Source organism: Hemitrygon akajei, unplaced genomic scaffold (assembly GCF_048418815.1).
Source record: "Hemitrygon akajei unplaced genomic scaffold, sHemAka1.3 Scf000045, whole genome shotgun sequence".
NCBI lineage: Eukaryota > Metazoa > Chordata > Chondrichthyes > Myliobatiformes > Dasyatidae > Hemitrygon > Hemitrygon akajei.
The window spans coordinates 8232435-8253282 of record NW_027331931.1 but is presented as its reverse complement, the minus strand read 5'-3'; the positions used below and the strand labels follow the sequence as shown (position 1 = coordinate 8253282).

Here is a 20848-nt window from a genome sequence, read left to right as displayed (position 1 = left end):
CATCCTCTACATAGCACCATCCAGAGACAGAGAAGCAGTTTCAGTGACAGGTTACTATCGATGCAATGCTCCTCAGACAGGATGAAGAGGTCAATACTCCCCAATGCCATTAGGCTTTACAATTCAACTGCCAGGACTTAAGAACTTTTTTTAAAGCTATTATTAATGCTTTTTGAGAGAGTGATTTAGATGCATATCATATTTTTACTGAGTTAAGTATTGTATGTAATTAGTTCTGTTACAACAAGTGTATGGGACATTGGAAAAAAAAATTGAATTTCCCCATGGGGATGAATAAAGTATCTGTCTATCTATCATATTCACATTTCTGAACATTAAATAGAAATCGGGGGTCGACTATAAAATAGTCGATTTTCGAATATTTATTATGAACATGTGAGAAAAAAAGAGTATTCACTATCACTAGGATGTGTATCCCTCCAAATGTAATTATGCCATAATCAATTAAAAATGAATTAATAAGTGATGCAGAATGATTAGGGAGTTGATGTTCGGATGATAGAAACATAGAATATAGGTGCAGTAGTAGGCCATTCGGCCCTTCGAGGACGCACCACTATTCAGTATGATCATGGCTAATCATCCAACTCAGAACCCTGTACCTGCTTTCTCTCCGTACCCCCGGTCCCTTTAGCCACAAGGGCTATATATAACTCCTTCTTAAATATAGGCAATGAACTGGCCTCAACTGTTTCCTGTGGGAGAGAACTCCACAGATTCACCACTCTCTGTGTGAAGAAGATTTTCCTCATCTCGGTCCCAAAATGCTTCCCCTTTATCCTTAAACTGTGACCCCTCGTTCTGGACTTCTCCTACATCGGGAACAATCTTCCTGCATCTAGCCTGTCCGATCCCTTTAGAATTTTACACGTTTCAATAAGATTTCCCCTCAATCTTCTAAATTCCAGTGAGTATAAGCCCAGTCTTTCCTCATATGAAAGTCCCGCCATCCCAGAATCAATCTGATGAACCTTCTTTGTACTCCCTCTATGGCAAGAATGTCTTCCTCAGATTAAGGGGACCAAAACTGCACAAAATACTCCAGGTGTGTTCTCACCAAGGCAACTGCAGGAGAACCTTCCTGCTCCTGTACTTGAATCCTCATGCTATGAATGCCAACATACCATTTGCCTTTTTCATCGCCTGCTGTACCTGCATGCCCACTTTCAATGACTGGTGTACAATGACACCCAGGTCTCATTGCACCTCCCCTTTTGCTAATTGGCCACAATTTAGATAATAATCTGTTTTCCTGCTCTTGCCACCAAAGTGGAGAAACTCACATTTATCCACATTAAATTGCATCTGCCATGAATCTTCCCACTCACCAAACCTATCCAAGTCACCCTGCATCCTCCTCACAGCTAACACTGCCACCCAGCTTCATGTCATCTGCAAACTTGGAGATGCTGCATTTAATTCCCTTGTCTAAATCATTGATAAATATTGTAAACAATTGGGGTCCCAGCACTGAGCCTTGCAGTACCCCACTAGTCACTGCCTGCCATTCTGAAATGTTCCCATTTATTCCCACTCTTTGCTTCCTGTCTGCCAAACAATTCTCTATCTACTTCAATACCATACCCCCAACACCGTGTGCTTTAAGTTTGCACACTAATCTCCTGTATGAGACCTTGTCAAAAGCCTTTTGAAAATCCAAATATACCACATCCACTGGTTCTCCCCTATTCATTCTACTGATACATCCTCAAAAAATTCTGAAAGAGTTGTCAGACATGATTTTCCTTTCACAAATCCATGCTGACTTTGTCCGATGATTTCACCGCTTTCCAAATGTGCTGTTATCACATCTTTGATAACTGATTAGCATTTTCCCTACCACCGACGTCAGGCTAACCGGTCTATAATTCCCCGGTTTCTCTCTCCCTCCTTTTTTAAAAAGTGGGGTTACATCAGCCACCCTTCAATTCTCAGGAATTAATCCAGAATCTAAAGAGTTTTGAAAAATTATCACTTCCCTACTAACATGTATTTCCCTCAGTTCCTCCATCTCACTAGACCCTCGGTCCCTTACTATTTCCGGAAGATTATTTATGTCCTCCTTCGTGAAGACAGAACCGAAGTAGTTATTCAATTGGTCTGCATATTCCCCATGATCAATTCACCTGTTTCTGACTGTAAGGGACCTACATTTGTCTTAACCAATCATTTTCTTTAAAAGGCTATAAAAGCTTTTACAGTCAGTTTTTATGTTCCCTGCCAGCTTTCTCTCATAATCTTTTTTCCCTTTCCTAATTAATCCCATTGTCCTCCTCTGCTGGACTCTGAATTTCTCTCAGTCCTCAGGTGTGCCACATTTTCTGGCTAATTTGTATGTTTCTTCTTTGGAATTGATACTTGTCAGAAACGAGCCACGCTCCCGAATAATGGCTTCAAGGCAAATTCAAGGAAACAAAGTTTATTAACAGTTCTGCAGAGCTGGGCCCCTTCAGAGAAGGGAACCCTGAACCTTACAGGGTAGCAGGTTTTATCCTTCTTCCTTACCACCCCTCCTCCCTGACTCGGGAGGTACATAGTCTTATCCGATTCCATATTTGGAGTTGTTTTTTTACACGTTTCTGTAAAACAATAGTCCATATCTCAGGACTTCAATGATTCCACAAACAGTTAATTTTGTCAAGGCTTCTGCATTCATAATTAGATCACACTTGTTTACAGACTTTAACCCAGACATAATTAAATCACAGTTGTCCTTTGACTTTAACCCGGACCTGTCAGAAACGCACATCTTAATTTTGAATCTTACAATACTATCCCTAATTTCCCTTGTCAGCCACGGGTGCACTACCTTCCCTGGTTTATTCTTTTGCCAACTGGGATTAACACTTGTTGTAGTTCATCCATGCGATCTTTAAATGCTTGCGATTGCATATCCACCGTCAACCCTTTAAGTATCATTTGCCAGTCTATCTTAGCTAATTCCTGTCTCATACCTTCAAAGTTACCCTTCTTTAAGTTCAGAACCTTTGTTTCTGAATTAACTACGTCACTCTCCATCTTAATGAAGAATTCCACCATATTATGGTCACTCTTACCCAAGGGGCCTCGCACGACAAGATTGCTAACTAACCCTTCCTCATCGCTCAGTAATACTCAGTCTAGAATGGCTTGCTCTCTAGTTGGTTCCTCAACATTTTGGTTCAGAAAACCATCTCACGTACATTCCAAGAAATCCTCTTCCTCAGCACGCTTACCAATTTGGTGCAGCCAATCTATATGTAGATTGAACTCACCCATTATAACTGTTATTCCTTTATTGCACGTATTTCTAATTTCCTGTTTAATGCCATCCCAAACCTCACTACTACTGTTAGGGGGCATGAACACAACTCCCACCAGCGTTTTCTACCCCTTAGTGTTATGCAGCTCTACCCATATTGATTCCACATCCTCCAGGCTAATGTCCTTTCTTTCTATTGTGTTAATCCCCTCTCTAACCAGCAACACTACCCCACCTCCTTTTCTTTCCTATCTATCCCTCCTGAATATTGAATATCCCTGGATGTTGAACTCCCATCCTTGGTCACCCGGGAGCCATGTCTCTTTGATCCCAACTATATCATATTCATTAATAACTATTTGCACATTCAATTCATTCACCTTGTTACAAATGCTCCATGCATTGACCCACAAAGCCTTCAGCCTTGTATTTAAACACTCTTAGCCCTTATACAATTATGTTGAAAACTGGCCCTTTTTGATTTTTGCCCTGGATTTGCCTGCCTGCCACTTTTACTTTTCACCTTACTACTTTTTGCTTGTACCCTCAGAAGTGTGAGGCTTTGGAAGGTGAAATCTCCAAGGCAGAGTACAAAGTAAATGGTAGGATACTTGGTAGTGTGGAGGAGCAGAGGGGTCTGGGGGTACATGTCCACAGATCTCTGAAAGTTGCCTCATAGGTAGATAGGGTAGTTAAGAAAGCTTATGGGGTGTTAGCTTTCATATGTTGAGGGATAGAGTTTAAGAGTCGCAAGGTAATGATGCAGCTCTATAAAACTCTGGTTAGGCCACATTTGTGTCCAGTTCTGGTTGCCTCACTATAGGAAGGATGTGGAAACATTGGAAAGGGTACAGAGGAGATTTACCAGGATGCTGCCTGGTTTAGTCAGCATGTGTTATGATGAGAGATTAAGGGAGCTAGGACTTTACTCTCTGGAGAGGAGGATGAAAGGAGACATGATAGAGGTATAAAAAATATTAAGAGGCATAGATGGAGTGGACAGCCAGCACCTCTTCCCCAGGGCACCACTGCTCAATACAAGAGGACGTAGCTTTAAGGTAAGGGGTGGGAAGTTCAAGGGGGATATTAGAGGAAGGTTTTTTTACTCAGAGAGTGGTTGGTGTGTGGAATGCACTGCCTGAGTCTGTGGTGGAGGCAGATATAGTGAAATTCAAAAGGCTACTAGACAGGTATATGGAGAAATTTAAGGTGGCGGGGGGGGGGGGGGGATATATGGGAGGCAGGGTTTAAGGATTGGCACAACATTGTAGGCTGAAGGGCCTGTACTGTACTGTGCTGTACTATTCTATGTTCTATAATCAGCTGCTTCATCAGCTGTCAAAGCAGAATTGGCTTTCTAAGCCTTCCCCTGAATTACACTTTGTAAGAGAATATGCCAACCCTCTCTTGGCCACTTTAAACTCTGAGCAAACTTCTCAAAATGCTGAAAGTATTTATCAACCTCTGCCTTGTCAAATGGAGGTACCAATTTAACTTCTTGACTGGCCTCAATTTATCACCAGAGTCCAACGCTAGACCCCTTTGCTGCAATCTCTATCTTTTCCAGCTCAAACAGCCTCTGTCTTTCTGCTTCCTCCCTCTGTTTTTCTGCCTCTCTAGCCTCAAACTGCCTCTGCCTTTCCGCAGCCTCCATCTTTAATTTTTCTCACTTGTACTGGAGCTCAAGCTCACAGGTTTACTTTCAGGAAACTCCTCCAACTCCTCCACTTTAAACACACCCTCAGATACATAATGTTCAGCTATTATCCTCTGCATCTGTGCCCTCCTCATTGTCAATTTCCCCTTAGCAAGTTTTAACCTTCTGGCAGTATTCAACTCAATCCTTCTGGCATCTTCTGATGCCTCAGAGGTTGGCGCTTCCTGACATCTATCAACATCCATGGCTGCTGATTTTCCACACACAAATAAATCAAATGGAATTTCCCAAATGAAATCGATAATTAATCAATACACCCCCAAATCTGTTCATATTCCGGACACAGGCCCCAATTTTATTCTGAATTGTAATGCTTTAGAAACGAACCAGCAGCAATGAAGTCTGTTTTTAATGTTAAAACTATCTTTAATAGAATCTACTTATAATATAGTAACTTAAGGAAGATAAACAAAAGTTAACAGTGTCATGCGTAAATATAACTCCCAAACTATTGAGCTCGGGGTCTTGAGATGGTAAAGTATGAAAGTTCAGTTCATCCACAGAATAGGTGATGAGAGAGATATTTGTAATCCAGGGTAAATGTCGAGAGAAGGCAATTATGTTGAATTCCACAGGTTCCATGGTGGTAAAATGAGAGAACAGTCACTGTAGATTTTATCTGTCGTCATTTCAAATTCACATACGAATTATCACCGAAAGTGACTTGTCACAAGAGGTATCGTCAAGTGAATTACCACACCACACCCAGGCAAGGGTTAACACATCAGTGGTCTTCACAGGATACCCCAAATCAGATCCACTCCTACGGATCAAACAAGGTAACAACCACACATTCGATGTACGCTGAATCGATAATTAACCCACCCTTGTGGGCATAGGAAAACTCCAAACAGTGACCCTTGGCCACTAGTTCCCTGGTTTCGATCCTTCCATTTTTCCTCCTTCATGTCCGTCTGACTCTGAGAGTCTGTGTCCTCGGTTAAAAATAAACAGTCTGCGAGCAATGTAAACAAGCTGCAAGTCAGACTGATTCAACTTCTTAATCTCTCTCTCTTAAAATGACAGTCCAAAGCAAACAAAACCTATAGGGATTCATAACAATGGCCACTCCCCATTGTGAACTGACTGGTGTGCCAGTAGTTGGGATGACTGAGTGAATCCCTTCCCACATTCTCAGCAGATGAACGGCTTCTCCCCAGTGTGAACTTGCTAATGTCTCTGTAGGCTGGAAGAGCGGGTGAATCTCCTCCCACATTCTGAGCAAGTGAATGGCCTCTCCCCAGTGTGAACTCGCTGATGACTCTGTAGGGTGGATGACTGAGTGAATCTCTTCCCACAGTCTGAGCAGGTGAATGGCTTCTCCCCAGTGTGAACTCGCTGATGTCTCTGTAGGCTGAATAACTCAGTGAATCCTTTCCCACATTCTGAGCAGGTGAATGGCCTCTCACCAGTGTGAACTCGCTGATGACCCTGTAGGTGGGTTAACTGAGTGAATCCCTTCCCACAGACTGAGCAGGTGAATGGCTTCTCCCCAGTGTGAACTCGCTGATGTACCAGTAGGGTGGATGACTCAGTAAATCTCTTCCCACAGATCGAGCAGATGAACGGTTTCTCCCCAGTGTGAAGTCGCTGGTGTTTCCACAGGGTGGAAGAGTGAGTGAATCTCTTCTCACAGACTGAGCAGGTGAATGGCCGCTCCCTGGTGTGAACTCGCTGGTGAGCCATTAGGTCAGATGACAGAGTGAATCCTTTCCCAGAAATTCAGCAGATGACCAGCCTCTGCCCGGTGTGGTGTGAACTGACTGCTGTGTCCACAGGTGGGAAGACCGACTGAACCCCTTCTCACACACAGAACAGATGAATGGCCTTGCCCAGTGTGAACTTGCTGATGTACCTTTAATTGTGATAACTGAGTGAATCCATTCCCACTGTTTGGGCAGGTGAATGGCCTTTCTCCTGTGTAAAATGACGGGTGTGCCAGTTCGTCAAATGATCGAGTGAATCCCTCCCCACAGTCTGAGTAGGAAGGAAGATCGATTGAATCACTTGCTCCACTTCTTAAATATCTAGACAGAAACAGCAACCTGGCGTGCCGAGTTTGAGATTCCTGGAGACAAATTCCTTCTCATTTTTAACCTGTAAAACGATTTTCAAAATCCATCAATGGGTTTAGGACAACATTTCAGATGAGATTACTTGAGTTGCCAAGGTTTGATCTGGTATCACACTGTTACAGTGATGTACAACCCAACTTGGACAGAGAAATCATCTTCTGACTGGGCAGAGTGCTGGTATCTGGAATGACCATCAATTCCCTGATGCTCTTCCTGTCTCCATAAGAATGGGGCATTTCTGCCATCTCCAATTTGTTCCTTGGCTCAGTTTGACTCTCTCCATTGGTATTATTCCCTTCTCTTGCTGAGCTGCATGGGGGCCTGGCCCCACAGTAACTGAAACAGTCTCAGGCAAATAGTCTTTCTTGACGTGCAGCTGGGATTTTCTTTTATGTATTATTCACTTAAAGTGCCACAGTTTTAACGCCATATTAAAAATTCCTGCTGAGATGAATGGTTGGTCTGCACAGCTGTTAAAAGGGCTTAGTGTGAATTTTTGTAATATTTCAGGTTCTTCTAGAAATGTACAACACAGAAACAGACTAAAATAATAGATAGGGATGGGGGTAAGGGTGGGGGGGGCAGGGGTATCAATGGAGGTCAGTGAATTGGACATTCATGCCGGCAGGAAGGAGTCTACCTTGGCGGGAGATAAGGTATTGCTCCATCGACCTGCATGTGGCCTCATCTTGATGGTAGAGGAGGCCATGGACAGACATATCAGAGTGGGAGTGGTCTGTGGAATTGATGTGTGTGGCCACAGGGAGATCCCGCCACTGCTGGAGGACCGAGCGCCAGTGTTCCGCGAAACGGTCTCCCAGTCTGCGGCGGGTCTCCCCAATGTATAAATGGCCACATCGGGAGCACCGGATACAGTAGATCACGCCAGTTGACTCGCAGGTTAAGTGGTGCCTCACCTGAAAGGACTGTCTGGGGCCTTGGACTTCATTAACTTCGCCTCCAACTTTCACCCCACCCTCAAATTCACCTGGTCTATTTCCGACACCTCCCTCCCCTTTCGAAATCTTTCTGTTTCTATCTGTGGAGACACCCTATCCACCGACGTCTACTACAAACCTACTAACTCCCACAGCTACCTAGACTATTTCTCCTCCCACCCTGTCTCCTGCAAAAATGCTATCCCTTTCTCTCAATGTCTCCGCCTCCACCGCATCTGCTCTCAGGATGAGGCCTTTCATTCTAGGACAAAGGAGATGTCCTCCTTTTTTAAAGAAAGGGGCTTCCCTTCATCCACTATCAACTCTGCCCTCCATCGCGTCTCCCGTATTTCATGCACCTCTGCCCTCACCCAATCCCCCTGCCAGCCCACCAGGGATAGAGTCCCCTGGTCCTCACCCATCACCCTACCAGCCTACAGATCCAACGTATAATCCTCCACAACTTCCGCCACCTCCTACGTGATCCCACCACCAACCACATCTTCACCTTCCCCCCTCTCTCGGCTTTCCGCAGGGATCGCTCCCTACGTGACTCCCTTGTCCATTCATCTCCCCCATCCCTCCCCACAGACCTCCCTCCGGGCACTGATCCCTGCAAACGGAAGAGGTGCTAAACCTGCCCCCACACTTCTTCCCTCACCACCATCCCGGAGCTCCCGATGTGGCCATTTATACATTGGGGAGACCCGCCGCAGACTGGGAGACCGTTTCGCGGAACACCGGCGCTCGGTCCTCCAGCAGTGGCGGGATCTCCCTGTGGCCACACACCTTCTACCTGCCGGCATGAACATCCAAATCACTGACCTCCGTTGATACCCCTGCCCCCACCCTTACCCCCATCCCTATCTATTATTTTAGTCTGGTTCTCTTTCTCTCTCTTTTCCCCCCTCACTATAATCTCTCCCCCCAGCCCTACCTTTCTTTCTCTTTTATTTCCCATAATTCTCCACCTTCCCCCAGCCCATTTCCCTCCAGCCTATCACTTCCAAGCTCTCTACTTCATCCCTCCCCCCACTTCTTATCCCCCACCGACCATCCCACGTTACTTCACTCCTGATGAAGGGTTTCGGCCCGAAATGTCATTATTACCTCCTCCCATATATGCTGTCTGGCCTGCTGAGATCTGCCAGCATTTTGTGTTTTTTTATTTATTTCCAGCATCTGCAGATTCACTCACATTGAACACAGAAACAGGCCCTTTGGGCCATCTGGTTTGTGCTGAACTATTTAAACTACCCACTCCCACACCTCTACCATCCAGGTACCAACACAAACCTCTTAAATGTTGAAATCGAGCTCGCATGCACCACTTGTGCTGGCTGCTCATTCCACACCCGGGTGACTGTCTGTGTGAAGAAGTTTCTCCTCATGTTCCCCTTAACATTTCACCTTTCACCCTTAACCCATGGCCTCTGGTTGTCGTTCCACCCAAACTCAGTGGAGAAAGCCAGCTTGCGTTTACACTATCGATGCCCCTCTATCACAATCAAATCTCACCTCAATCTCTAACATTCCAAGGAATAAAGTTCCTGTTCAATCTTTCCTTATAACCCAAGTCCTCCAGGCACACAATACTTCAAATTAGGCATCACCAATGGCTTCTCCCCAGTGTGAACTCGCAGATGACTCTGGAGGTTGGATGACTGAATGAATCCCTTCCCACAGACTGAGCAGGTGAATGGTCTCTCCCCAGTGTGAACTCGCTGATGTCTCTGTAGGTGGGATGACTGAGTGAATCCCTTCCCACAGACTGAGCAGGTGAACGGCCTCTCCCCAGTGTGAACTTGCTGGTGACTCTGCAGGTGGGATGACTGAGTGAATCCCTTCCCACATTCTGAGCAGGTGAACGGCTTCTCTCCAGTGTGAACTCGCTGATGACTCTGTAGGTGGGATGACCGAGTGAATCTCTTCCCACAGACTGAGCAGGTGAACGGCTTCTCCCCAGTGTGAACTCGCTGATGACTCTGTAGGTGGGATGAATGAGTGAATCTCTTTCCACATTCTAAGCAGGTGAACGGCTTCTCCCCAGTGTGAACTCGCAGATGACTCTGTAGGTAGGATGACTGAGTGAATCCCTTCCCACATTCTGAGCAGGTGAACGGCTTCTCCCCAGTGTGAACTCGCTGATGACTCTGTAGGTGGGATGACCGAGTGAATCTCTTCCCACAGACTGAGCAGGTGAACGGCTTCTCCCCAGTGTGAACTCGCTGATGACTCTGTAGGTGGGATGAATGAGTGAATCTCTTTCCACATTCTAAGCAGGTGAACGGCTTCTCCCCAGTGTGAACTCGCTGATGTCTCTGTAGGCTGAATAACTCAGTGAATCCTTTCCCACATTCTGAGCAGGTGAATGGCCTCTCACCAGTGTGAACTCGCTGATGACCCTGTAGGTGGGTTAACTGAGTGAATCCCTTCCCACAGACTGAGCAGGTGAATGGCCTCTCCCCAGTGTGAACTCGCTGATGTACCAGTAGGGTGGATGACTCAGTGAATCTCTTCCCACAGATCGAGCAGATGAACGGTTTCTCCCCAGTGTGAAGTCGCTGGTGTTTCCACAGGGTGGAAGAGTGAGTGAATCTCTTCTCACAGACTGAGCAGGTGAATGGCCGCTCCCTGGTGTGAACTCGCTGGTGAGCCATTAGGTCAGATGACAGAGTGAATCCTTTCCCAGAAATTCAGCAGATGACCAGCCTCTGCCCGGTGTGGTGTGAACTGACTGCTGTGTCCACAGGTGGGAAGACCGACTGAACCCCTTCTCACACACAGAACAGATGAATGGCCTTGCCCAGTGTGAACTTGCTGATGTACCTTTAATTGTGATAACTGAGTGAATCCATTCCCACTGTTTGGGCAGGTGAATGGCCTTTCTCCTGTGTAAAATGACGGGTGTGCCAGTTCGTCAAATGATCGAGTGAATCCCTCCCCACAGTCTGAGTAGGAAGGAAGATCGATTGAATCACTTGCTCCACTTCTTAAATATCTAGACAGAAACAGCAAAACTGGCGTGCCGAGTTTGAGATTCCTGGAGACAAATTCCTTCTCATTTTTAACCTGTAAAACGATTTTCAAAATCCATCAATGGGTTTAGGACAACATTTCAGATGAGATTACTTGAGTTGCCAAGGTTTGATCTGGTATCACACTGTTACAGTGATGTACAACCCAACTTGGACAGAGAAATCATCTTCTGACTGGGCAGAGTGCTGGTATCTGGAATGACCATCAATTCCCTGATGCTCTTCCTGTCTCCATAAGAATGGGGCATTTCTGCCATCTCCAATTTGTTCCTTGGCTCAGTTTGACTCTCTCCATTGGTATTATTCCCTTCTCTTGCTGAGCTGCATGGGGGCCTGGCCCCACAGTAACTGAAACAGTCTCAGGCAAATAGTCTTTCTTGACGTGCAGCTGGGATTTTCTTTTATGTATTATTCACTTATAGTGCCACAGTTTTAACGCCATATTAAAAATTCCTGCTGAGATGAATGGTTGGTCTGCACAGCTGTTAAAAGGGCTTAGTGTGAATTTTTGTAATATTTCAGGTTCTTCTAGAAATGTACAACACAGAAACAGACTAAAATAATAGATAGGGATGGGGGTAAGGGTGGGGGGGGCAGGGGTATCAATGGAGGTCAGTGAATTGGACATTCATGCCGGCAGGAAGGAGTCTACCTTGGCGGGAGATAAGGTATTGCTCCATCGACCTGCATGTGGCCTCATCTTGATGGTAGAGGAGGCCATGGACAGACATATCAGAGTGGGAGTGGTCTGTGGAATTGATGTGTGTGGCCACAGGGAGATCCCGCCACTGCTGGAGGACCGAGCGCCAGTGTTCCGCGAAACGGTCTCCCAGTCTGCGGCGGGTCTCCCCAATGTATAAATGGCCACATCGGGAGCACCGGATACAGTAGATCACGCCAGTTGACTCGCAGGTTAAGTGGTGCCTCACCTGAAAGGACTGTCTGGGGCCTTGGACTTCATTAACTTCGCCTCCAACTTTCACCCCACCCTCAAATTCACCTGGTCTATTTCCGACACCTCCCTCCCCTTTCGAAATCTTTCTGTTTCTATCTGTGGAGACACCCTATCCACCGACGTCTACTACAAACCTACTAACTCCCACAGCTACCTAGACTATTTCTCCTCCCACCCTGTCTCCTGCAAAAATGCTATCCCTTTCTCTCAATGTCTCCGCCTCCACCGCATCTGCTCTCAGGATGAGGCCTTTCATTCTAGGACAAAGGAGATGTCCTCCTTTTTTAAAGAAAGGGGCTTCCCTTCATCCACTATCAACTCTGCCCTCCATCGCGTCTCCCGTATTTCATGCACCTCTGCCCTCACCCAATCCCCCTGCCAGCCCACCAGGGATAGAGTCCCCTGGTCCTCACCCATCACCCTACCAGCCTACAGATCCAACGTATAATCCTCCACAACTTCCGCCACCTCCTACGTGATCCCACCACCAACCACATCTTCACCTTCCCCCCTCTCTCGGCTTTCCGCAGGGATCGCTCCCTACGTGACTCCCTTGTCCATTCATCTCCCCCATCCCTCCCCACAGACCTCCCTCCGGGCACTGATCCCTGCAAACGGAAGAGGTGCTAAACCTGCCCCCACACTTCTTCCCTCACCACCATCCCGGAGCTCCCGATGTGGCCATTTATACATTGGGGAGACCCGCCGCAGACTGGGAGACCGTTTCGCGGAACACCGGCGCTCGGTCCTCCAGCAGTGGCGGGATCTCCCTGTGGCCACACACCTTCTACCTGCCGGCATGAACATCCAAATCACTGACCTCCGTTGATACCCCTGCCCCCACCCTTACCCCCATCCCTATCTATTATTTTAGTCTGGTTCTCTTTCTCTCTCTTTTCCCCCCTCACTATAATCTCTCCCCCCAGCCCTACCTTTCTTTCTCTTTTATTTCCCATAATTCTCCACCTTCCCCCAGCCCATTTCCCTCCAGCCTATCACTTCCAAGCTCTCTACTTCATCCCTCCCCCCACTTCTTATCCCCCACCGACCATCCCACGTTACTTCACTCCTGATGAAGGGTTTCGGCCCGAAATGTCATTATTACCTCCTCCCATATATGCTGTCTGGCCTGCTGAGATCTGCCAGCATTTTGTGTTTTTTTATTTATTTCCAGCATCTGCAGATTCACTCACATTGAACACAGAAACAGGCCCTTTGGGCCATCTGGTTTGTGCTGAACTATTTAAACTACCCACTCCCACACCTCTACCATCCAGGTACCAACACAAACCTCTTAAATGTTGAAATCGAGCTCGCATGCACCACTTGTGCTGGCTGCTCATTCCACACCCGGGTGACTGTCTGTGTGAAGAAGTTTCTCCTCATGTTCCCCTTAACATTTCACCTTTCACCCTTAACCCATGGCCTCTGGTTGTCGTTCCACCCAAACTCAGTGGAGAAAGCCAGCTTGCGTTTACACTATCGATGCCCCTCTATCACAATCAAATCTCACCTCAATCTCTAACATTCCAAGGAATAAAGTTCCTGTTCAATCTTTCCTTATAACCCAAGTCCTCCAGGCACACAATACTTCAAATTAGGCATCACCAATGGCTTCTCCCCAGTGTGAACTCGCAGATGACTCTGGAGGTTGGATGACTGAATGAATCCCTTCCCACAGACTGAGCAGGTGAATGGTCTCTCCCCAGTGTGAACTCGCTGATGTCTCTGTAGGTGGGATGACTGAGTGAATCCCTTCCCACAGACTGAGCAGGTGAACGGCCTCTCCCCAGTGTGAACTTGCTGGTGACTCTGCAGGTGGGATGACTGAGTGAATCCCTTCCCACATTCTGAGCAGGTGAACGGCTTCTCTCCAGTGTGAACTCGCTGATGACTCTGTAGGTGGGATGACCGAGTGAATCTCTTCCCACAGACTGAGCAGGTGAACGGCTTCTCCCCAGTGTGAACTCGCTGATGACTCTGTAGGTGGGATGAATGAGTGAATCTCTTTCCACATTCTAAGCAGGTGAACGGCTTCTCCCCAGTGTGAACTCGCAGATGACTCTGTAGGTAGGATGACTGAGTGAATCCCTTCCCACATTCTGAGCAGGTGAACGGCTTCTCCCCAGTGTGAACTCGCTGATGACTCTGTAGGTGGGATGACCGAGTGAATCTCTTCCCACAGACTGAGCAGGTGAACGGCTTCTCCCCAGTGTGAACTCGCTGATGACTCTGTAGGTGGGATGAATGAGTGAATCTCTTTCCACATTCTAAGCAGGTGAACGGCTTCTCCCCAGTGTGAACTCGCAGATGACTCTGTAGGTTGGATGACCGAGTGAATCCCTTCCCACAGTCTGAGCAGGTGAATGGCTTCTCCCCAGTGTGAACTCGCTGATGTCTCAGTAGGTGGGATGAATGAGTGAATCTCTTTCCACATTCTGAGCAGGTGAACGGCTTCTCTCCAGTGTGAACTCGCTGATGTACCAGTAGGGTGGATGACACAGTGAATCCTTTCCCACAGACTGAGCAGGTGAATGGCCGCTCCCCAGTGTGAACTCGCTGATGATTCTGTAGGTGGTATGACCGAGTGAATCCTTTCCCACAGACTGAGCTGGTGAATGACTTCTCCCCAGTGTGAACTCGCTGATGTCTCAGTCGGTGGGATGAATGAGTGAATCTCTTTCCACATTCTGAGCAGGTGAACGGCTTCTCCCCAGTGTGAACTCGCTGATGTACCAGTAGGGTAGATGACAGAGTGAATCCTCTCCCACAGACTGAGCAGGTGAACGGCTTCTCTCCAGTGTGAACTCGCTGATGTACCAGTAGGTTGGATGACTGAGTGAATCCCTTCCCACAGACTGAGCAGGTGAACGGCTTCTCCCCAGTGTGAACTCGCTGATGACTCTGTAGGGTAGATGACAGAGTGAATCCTTTCCCACAGACTGAGCAGGTGAATGGCTTCTCTCCAGTGTGAACTCGCTGATGACTCTGTAGGTGGGATGACCGAGTGAATCTCTTCCCACAGACTGAGCAGGTGAACGGCTTCTCCCCAGTGTGAACTCGCTGATGACTCTGTAGGTGGGATGAATGAGTGAATCTCTTTCCACATTCTAAGCAGGTGAACGGCTTCTCCCCAGTGTGAACTCGCAGATGACTCTGTAGGTAGGATGACTGAGTGAATCCCTTCCCACATTCTGAGCAGGTGAACGGCTTCTCCCCAGTGTGAACTCGCTGATGACTCTGTAGGTGGGATGACCGAGTGAATCTCTTCCCACAGACTGAGCAGGTGAACGGCTTCTCCCCAGTGTGAACTCGCTGATGACTCTGTAGGTGGGATGAATGAGTGAATCTCTTTCCACATTCTAAGCAGGTGAACGGCTTCTCCCCAGTGTGAACTCGCAGATGACTCTGTAGGTTGGATGACTGAGTGAATCTCTTCCCACAGACTGAGCAGGTGAACGGCTTCTCCCCAGTGTGAATTCGCTGATGTCTCAGTAGGTGGGATGACTGAATGAATCCCTTCCCACAGACTGAGCAGGTGAACGGCTTCTCCCCAGTGTGAACTCGCTGGTGAGCCATTAGGTCAGATGACTGAGTGAATCCTTTCCCAGAAATTCAACAGATGACCAGCCTCTGCCCGGTGTGGTGTGAACTGACTGGTGTGTCCACAGGTGGGAAGACCGACTGAACCCCTTCTCACACACAGAACAGATGAATGGCCTTGCCCAGTGTGAATTTGCTGATGTACCTTCAATTGTGATAACTGAGTGAATCCATTCCCACTGTTTGAGCAGGTGAAAGGCCTTTCTCCTGTGTAAATTACAGGCATGCCAGTTGGTCAAATGACTGAGTGAATCCCTCCCCACTGTCTGAGCAGGAAGGGTGGTCAATTGGATCCCTTGCTCCACTTCTTAAATATCTAGACAGAGACAACAAAACTGCTGTGCCGTGTCTGAGCTTCCTGGAGACGAATTCCTTCTCATTTTTAACCTGTAAAAAGATTTACAAAATCCATCAATGGGTGTAGGACAACATTTCAGATGAGATTACTTGAGTTGCCAAGGTTTGATCTGGTATCACTCTGTTACAGTGAGGTTCAAATAAAGTTGGACAGAGAAATCATCTCCTGACTGGGCAGAGTGCTGGTATCTGGAATGACCATCAATTCCCTGATGCTCTTCCTGTCTCTATAAGAATGGGGCATTTCTGTCATCTCCAATCTGTGCCTTGGCTCAGTCTGACTCTCTCCATTGGTATTACTCCCTGTTCCTGCTGAGCTGCATGGGTGCCTGGCCCCACAGTAACTGAAACACTCTCACACAAATAGTATTTCTTGACGTGCAGCTGGGATTTTCTTTTATGTATTATTAACTTAAAGTGCCACAGTTGTAACGCCATATAAAAAATTCCTGCTGAAATGACTGGTTGGTTCGCACAGCTGTCAAAAGGGGATAGAGTGAATTCTTGTATTATTTCAGGTTCTTGTCATGATCATAGAAAATTTCAACACAGAAACAGGCCCTTTGGGCCATTTGATTTGTACTGAACTATTTAAACAGCCCACTCCCACACCTCTACCATCCGGGTACCCACACAAACCTCTTAAATGTTGAAATCGAGCTCGCATGCACCACTTGAGCTGGCTGCTCATTCCACACCCAGATGACCGTCTGTGTGAAGAAGTTTCCCCTCATGTTCCGCTAACATTTCACCTTTCACCCTTAACCCATGGCCTCTGGTTGTCGTCCCACCCAATCTTCGTGGAAAAAGCCAGCTTGCATTAACACTATCTGTGCCTCTCTATCACAATCAAATCACCCCTCAATCTTCTACACTCTAAGGAATAAAGTGCTGATTTGTTCAATCTTTCTTTCGAACCCAACTCCTCCAAACCTGGCAAAATCCTTGTGAATTTTCTCTGAACTCTCTGAACTTCTTTTACAGCTTTCCTGTAGGCAGGTGACCAAAACTGCACAGAATTCTCCAAATTAGGCCTCACCAATGTCTTCTACAAGTCAACATAACATCCATCTATTGTCAGTATATGGTTCATGAAGGCCAATGAACTAAAATCTTTCCTTCCGTCACTATCTAACTGTGATACCACTTTCAGTGAATTAAGAACTTGTATTCTCAGGTCCCTTTCTTCCACAACACTCCTAAGTGCCTGACCAGTCACTGTGAAAGACCTCCCTTGGTAGGTCATACCAAAGTGCAACAACTCACACTGGTCTGCATTAAATTCCATTTTCCATTTTTCAAACCATTCTCCCAGTGGGTCCAGATCGCACTGCAAGCCATGATAGTCTTCCTCACTGTCCACTACACCACCAGTCTTGGTGTCACCCACAAATTTGCTGATCCAGTTAACCACACTAACATCCAGATTACTGATATAGATGACAAACAACAACAGATCCAGCACTGATCCCTGTGGCAACCACTAGTCACAGGCTTCCAGTCAGAGAGGCAACCATCTGCTACCACGCTCTGGCTTCTCCCAAAGACAGTGTCTCATCCGATTTACTGTCTCATCTTGAATGCTGAGTGACTGAACCTTCTTGACCAAACTCCCTTATGAGACTTTGTCAAGTGCCTTGCTAAAGTACATGTAGACAACATCCACTGCCTTGCCTTCATCCACTTCCCTGATAACTTCCTGGAGAGACTCTATAAGATTGGCGAGAGCCATGCTGTCTATCCTTTATCAGTCCACACCTATCCAAATACTTACAGTATATATCGGGTTCCTGCACACACATTCCAATAACTTTCCCAGTACTGATGTCAAGCCCACAAACATATAATTTCCTAGTTCATTTTTACAGCCTTTCTAGAACAGCAGAACAACGTTGTCTGTCCTCCAATCCTCCAGTACCTCACCTGTCACTAAGGATGATTTAAATATCTGTGCTAAGGCTCCAATAATTTCTGCACTTGTCTTCTGCAGGGTCCTAGTGAACAACTTGTCAGGCCCTGGGGATTGATCCACATTAATTTGCCTCAAGACAGTAAACCTCTCCACCTCTGTAATCCATTACACTCCCCAATGCCATTAGGCTTTACAATTCAACCGCCAGGGCTTGAGAACTTTTCAAAAGCTATTATTAATGCTTTTTGAGAGAGTGATTTAGATGCATATCATATTTTTACTGAGTTAAGTATTGTATGTAATTAGTTTTGCTACAACAAGTGTATGGGACATTGGAAAAAAAAATGTTGAATTTCCCCATGGGGATGAATAAAGTATCTATCTATCTATCTGTACAGGGTCCATGAAGTTGATGTGGCTTTGCCTCACTTCTACAGACTCTGTGTTCATCTCTTGAGTAAATACGGATGCAAAAAAAAATCTCCACAATCTATGTTATCCCTTCATATGGATTACCATTCTGATCTTCCAGAGAATTATTTTTTTCCCTTGCAATCTTTTTGCTCTTAACATGTCTGCAGAATCCCTGAGGATTCTCCTTCACCTTGTCTGCTGGGGCAACCTCATGCCTTCTTTTATTTCTTTCATAAGTGTTCACTTGAATTTCCTGTATTTCATAAGTACCTCATTTGTTCCTATCTGCCTGTACCTGGTATGCACCTCCTTTTTATTGATCTGGGAGAGGAAAGCCAAAGGGGTGATAGATCTGCATGGTGGGAGGTGGGGGTAAGGAGGGTTAAACTAAAGTTGCAGGGGGAATGGGAGCCTGAATAACAGAACAGAGAGTGGAGAGGTTGTGGAGACAGATGTTGTTCAGGCCTCAGACAAAGTCAGGAATGAAAAAGTTGAGCATGGTGCAGTGAATATGCTGAGCCCTGTATATTTCAATACAAAGTGCAGTGTAGGAAAGGTGGATGCATTCAGGACATGGATCAACACCTGGAATCAACACTAGGATCTGGCAACTGTGGATTGGGACAGGCTGCTTTATGGCAAAGGTGTGCTTGGTAAATGGGAGGCCTTCAAAGCAAAATTTTGAAAGTAGTAAGCGGGTATGTCAGAATAAAATGTAAAGATAGAAACTGTAGGGAAACTTGGATTGCCAGAGATATTGAGACCCTGGTAAAGCACAAAATGGAATTGCATAACAGGGATAGGCAGTCAGTTTCTTATGGATATCAGAAATGCAAGAGAACACATAAGAAATCAATCAGGATGGCTAAAAGATGGCATGAGGTCACTGTCACAGAAAAGGTGAAGGATAATCCTCAGGGATTCTAGTGATAGATTAAGAGCAAAAGGATTGCAAGGCACAAAGTTGGTCCTCTGGAAGACCAGAATGTTAATCCACGTGTGGAAACAAAGCAGATGGTGGAGATCTTAAATATTTTTCCATCTCTATTTACTCAGGAGATGGACAAAGGGTCTATGGGAGTGTGGAAAAGCGGCATTAACCATTTCAACCCTGGGGAAAAAAAAACACTCCTCTGGCCACTCACACGCTCAATACCCCTCATCATTTTATACACCAAAAAATGTCTCTAAATATAAACAATTATACATTGCACAATGTACTTTCCACGATTCAGTACATTTACACGGACAGGTGTGTAAAAAGGGCCCAACAAATATCGGGGACAAACTGGCCTAATTCACCAGAACCACAAACTGTTCCTGCTGCTACCATCCAGGAAACGGTATCACAGCAAAAGGACCCACAGGCCTCGGGACATCATCTTCCACCAGGCCATCAGACTGAATAATTCATGCTGATACAGTGGCATTTCTATGTTATATTGACTGTCCTATGTGGAAACTATCTATTATAAATTACTATAAATTACACATTGCACATTCAGATGATGTAAGGTAAATATATCTACTCCTCATGTTTATGAAATATGTATTTAATAAAGTAAATTCAATTCACCCTCTCCACTATCTGTTCTGTCATTCTGGCTCCCATTCCCCCTACAACTTATTTTAACCACATCACCCCCTCCCCTGCTCACTACCACTAGCAAGCCTTACCACTAGGATATTCGTCCCCTCTTGTTCTGTTCCAAGATGTGCACAGTGAATTTTATATAGAGAGGTTTTCATTTTAACATCTAGCAAATCACTCTCAATAGGAACTTTGATCTCCTCTGGGTTTGATCGAGTTCATCTGCACTCTCACACAACCTATGTAGCAGGCCTGTAACAGAAATGGAGAATTTTCTCACCAAAGCTTTTTCACATTGCCCATATGTGGTTTTCTTGCTAAATTACACTTTAAAAAGTCAGATTTCCAAATATTACTCCACTTCTTCCCACTTGCAAATTCTCCAGCAACTTTTGCATCACCCAAATGCAAACAGGCATCACTAGTTTCTGTATTCTACATAAATATTCCCCTTGAACCCTCCCCCAATGACTGACGGTGGTGAACTCAGTGAATGCAATGCCAATGAATATGAAGGGAAGTGCGGCAGTTCTCTGTCTCACTGGAGTCTGGCACATTTGTGATGCGAAAGCTACTTTTTGCCCAGGGCAAAGGTGTTTGATATCATTACGTACCCAGAGAGAATGGGTCAAAACATGTCCTCACCGGTAGAAAAGTCCAGAGCAAGAGGAGGTAGAGGAAGCAACACACACAAAATACTGGAGGAGCTCAGCAGGCCAGGCAGCATCTATGGAAAAGAGTACTAATGCCGATTTTCTCAACTGCTGATGTAAAACATTTTGTTCCCTTTCTCCGAGTTCCTAATCCTTGCATTTAGATAGCTGGAGCTCAGCTCTGTCTGAGAGATCCATCGGTTCCCATTCCCTCATCAGCCGGAAGCACCCCGGGCCCCGTGTACGGATAGTGGGGCTGAGAGAGAGGGAAGAGGGCAGGACTGTCCCGGGATTGCTGACCACGGTGTCCGAAATTCAAAGGAATTATCCCGA

At 46.1% G+C, this 20848-nt stretch overlaps 2 protein-coding genes across 2 annotated transcripts in view; one reads left to right on the top strand and one right to left on the bottom strand.

The window, feature by feature from the left end:
* The window catches only part of LOC140720655 (uncharacterized), a 107653-nt gene that overhangs the window by 67952 nt on the left and 18853 nt on the right, over positions 1-20848 (top strand). The gene's annotated exons all lie outside the window — the stretch shown is intronic.
* LOC140720564 (uncharacterized) lies at positions 4066-15564 on the bottom strand. Its single transcript, XM_073035401.1, is given in 4 exon segments — positions 4066-6455; positions 9576-10115; positions 10269-10685; positions 13549-15564. Coding segments are annotated over 4 exon segments (3396 nt in total). The 3' UTR covers positions 4066-6032.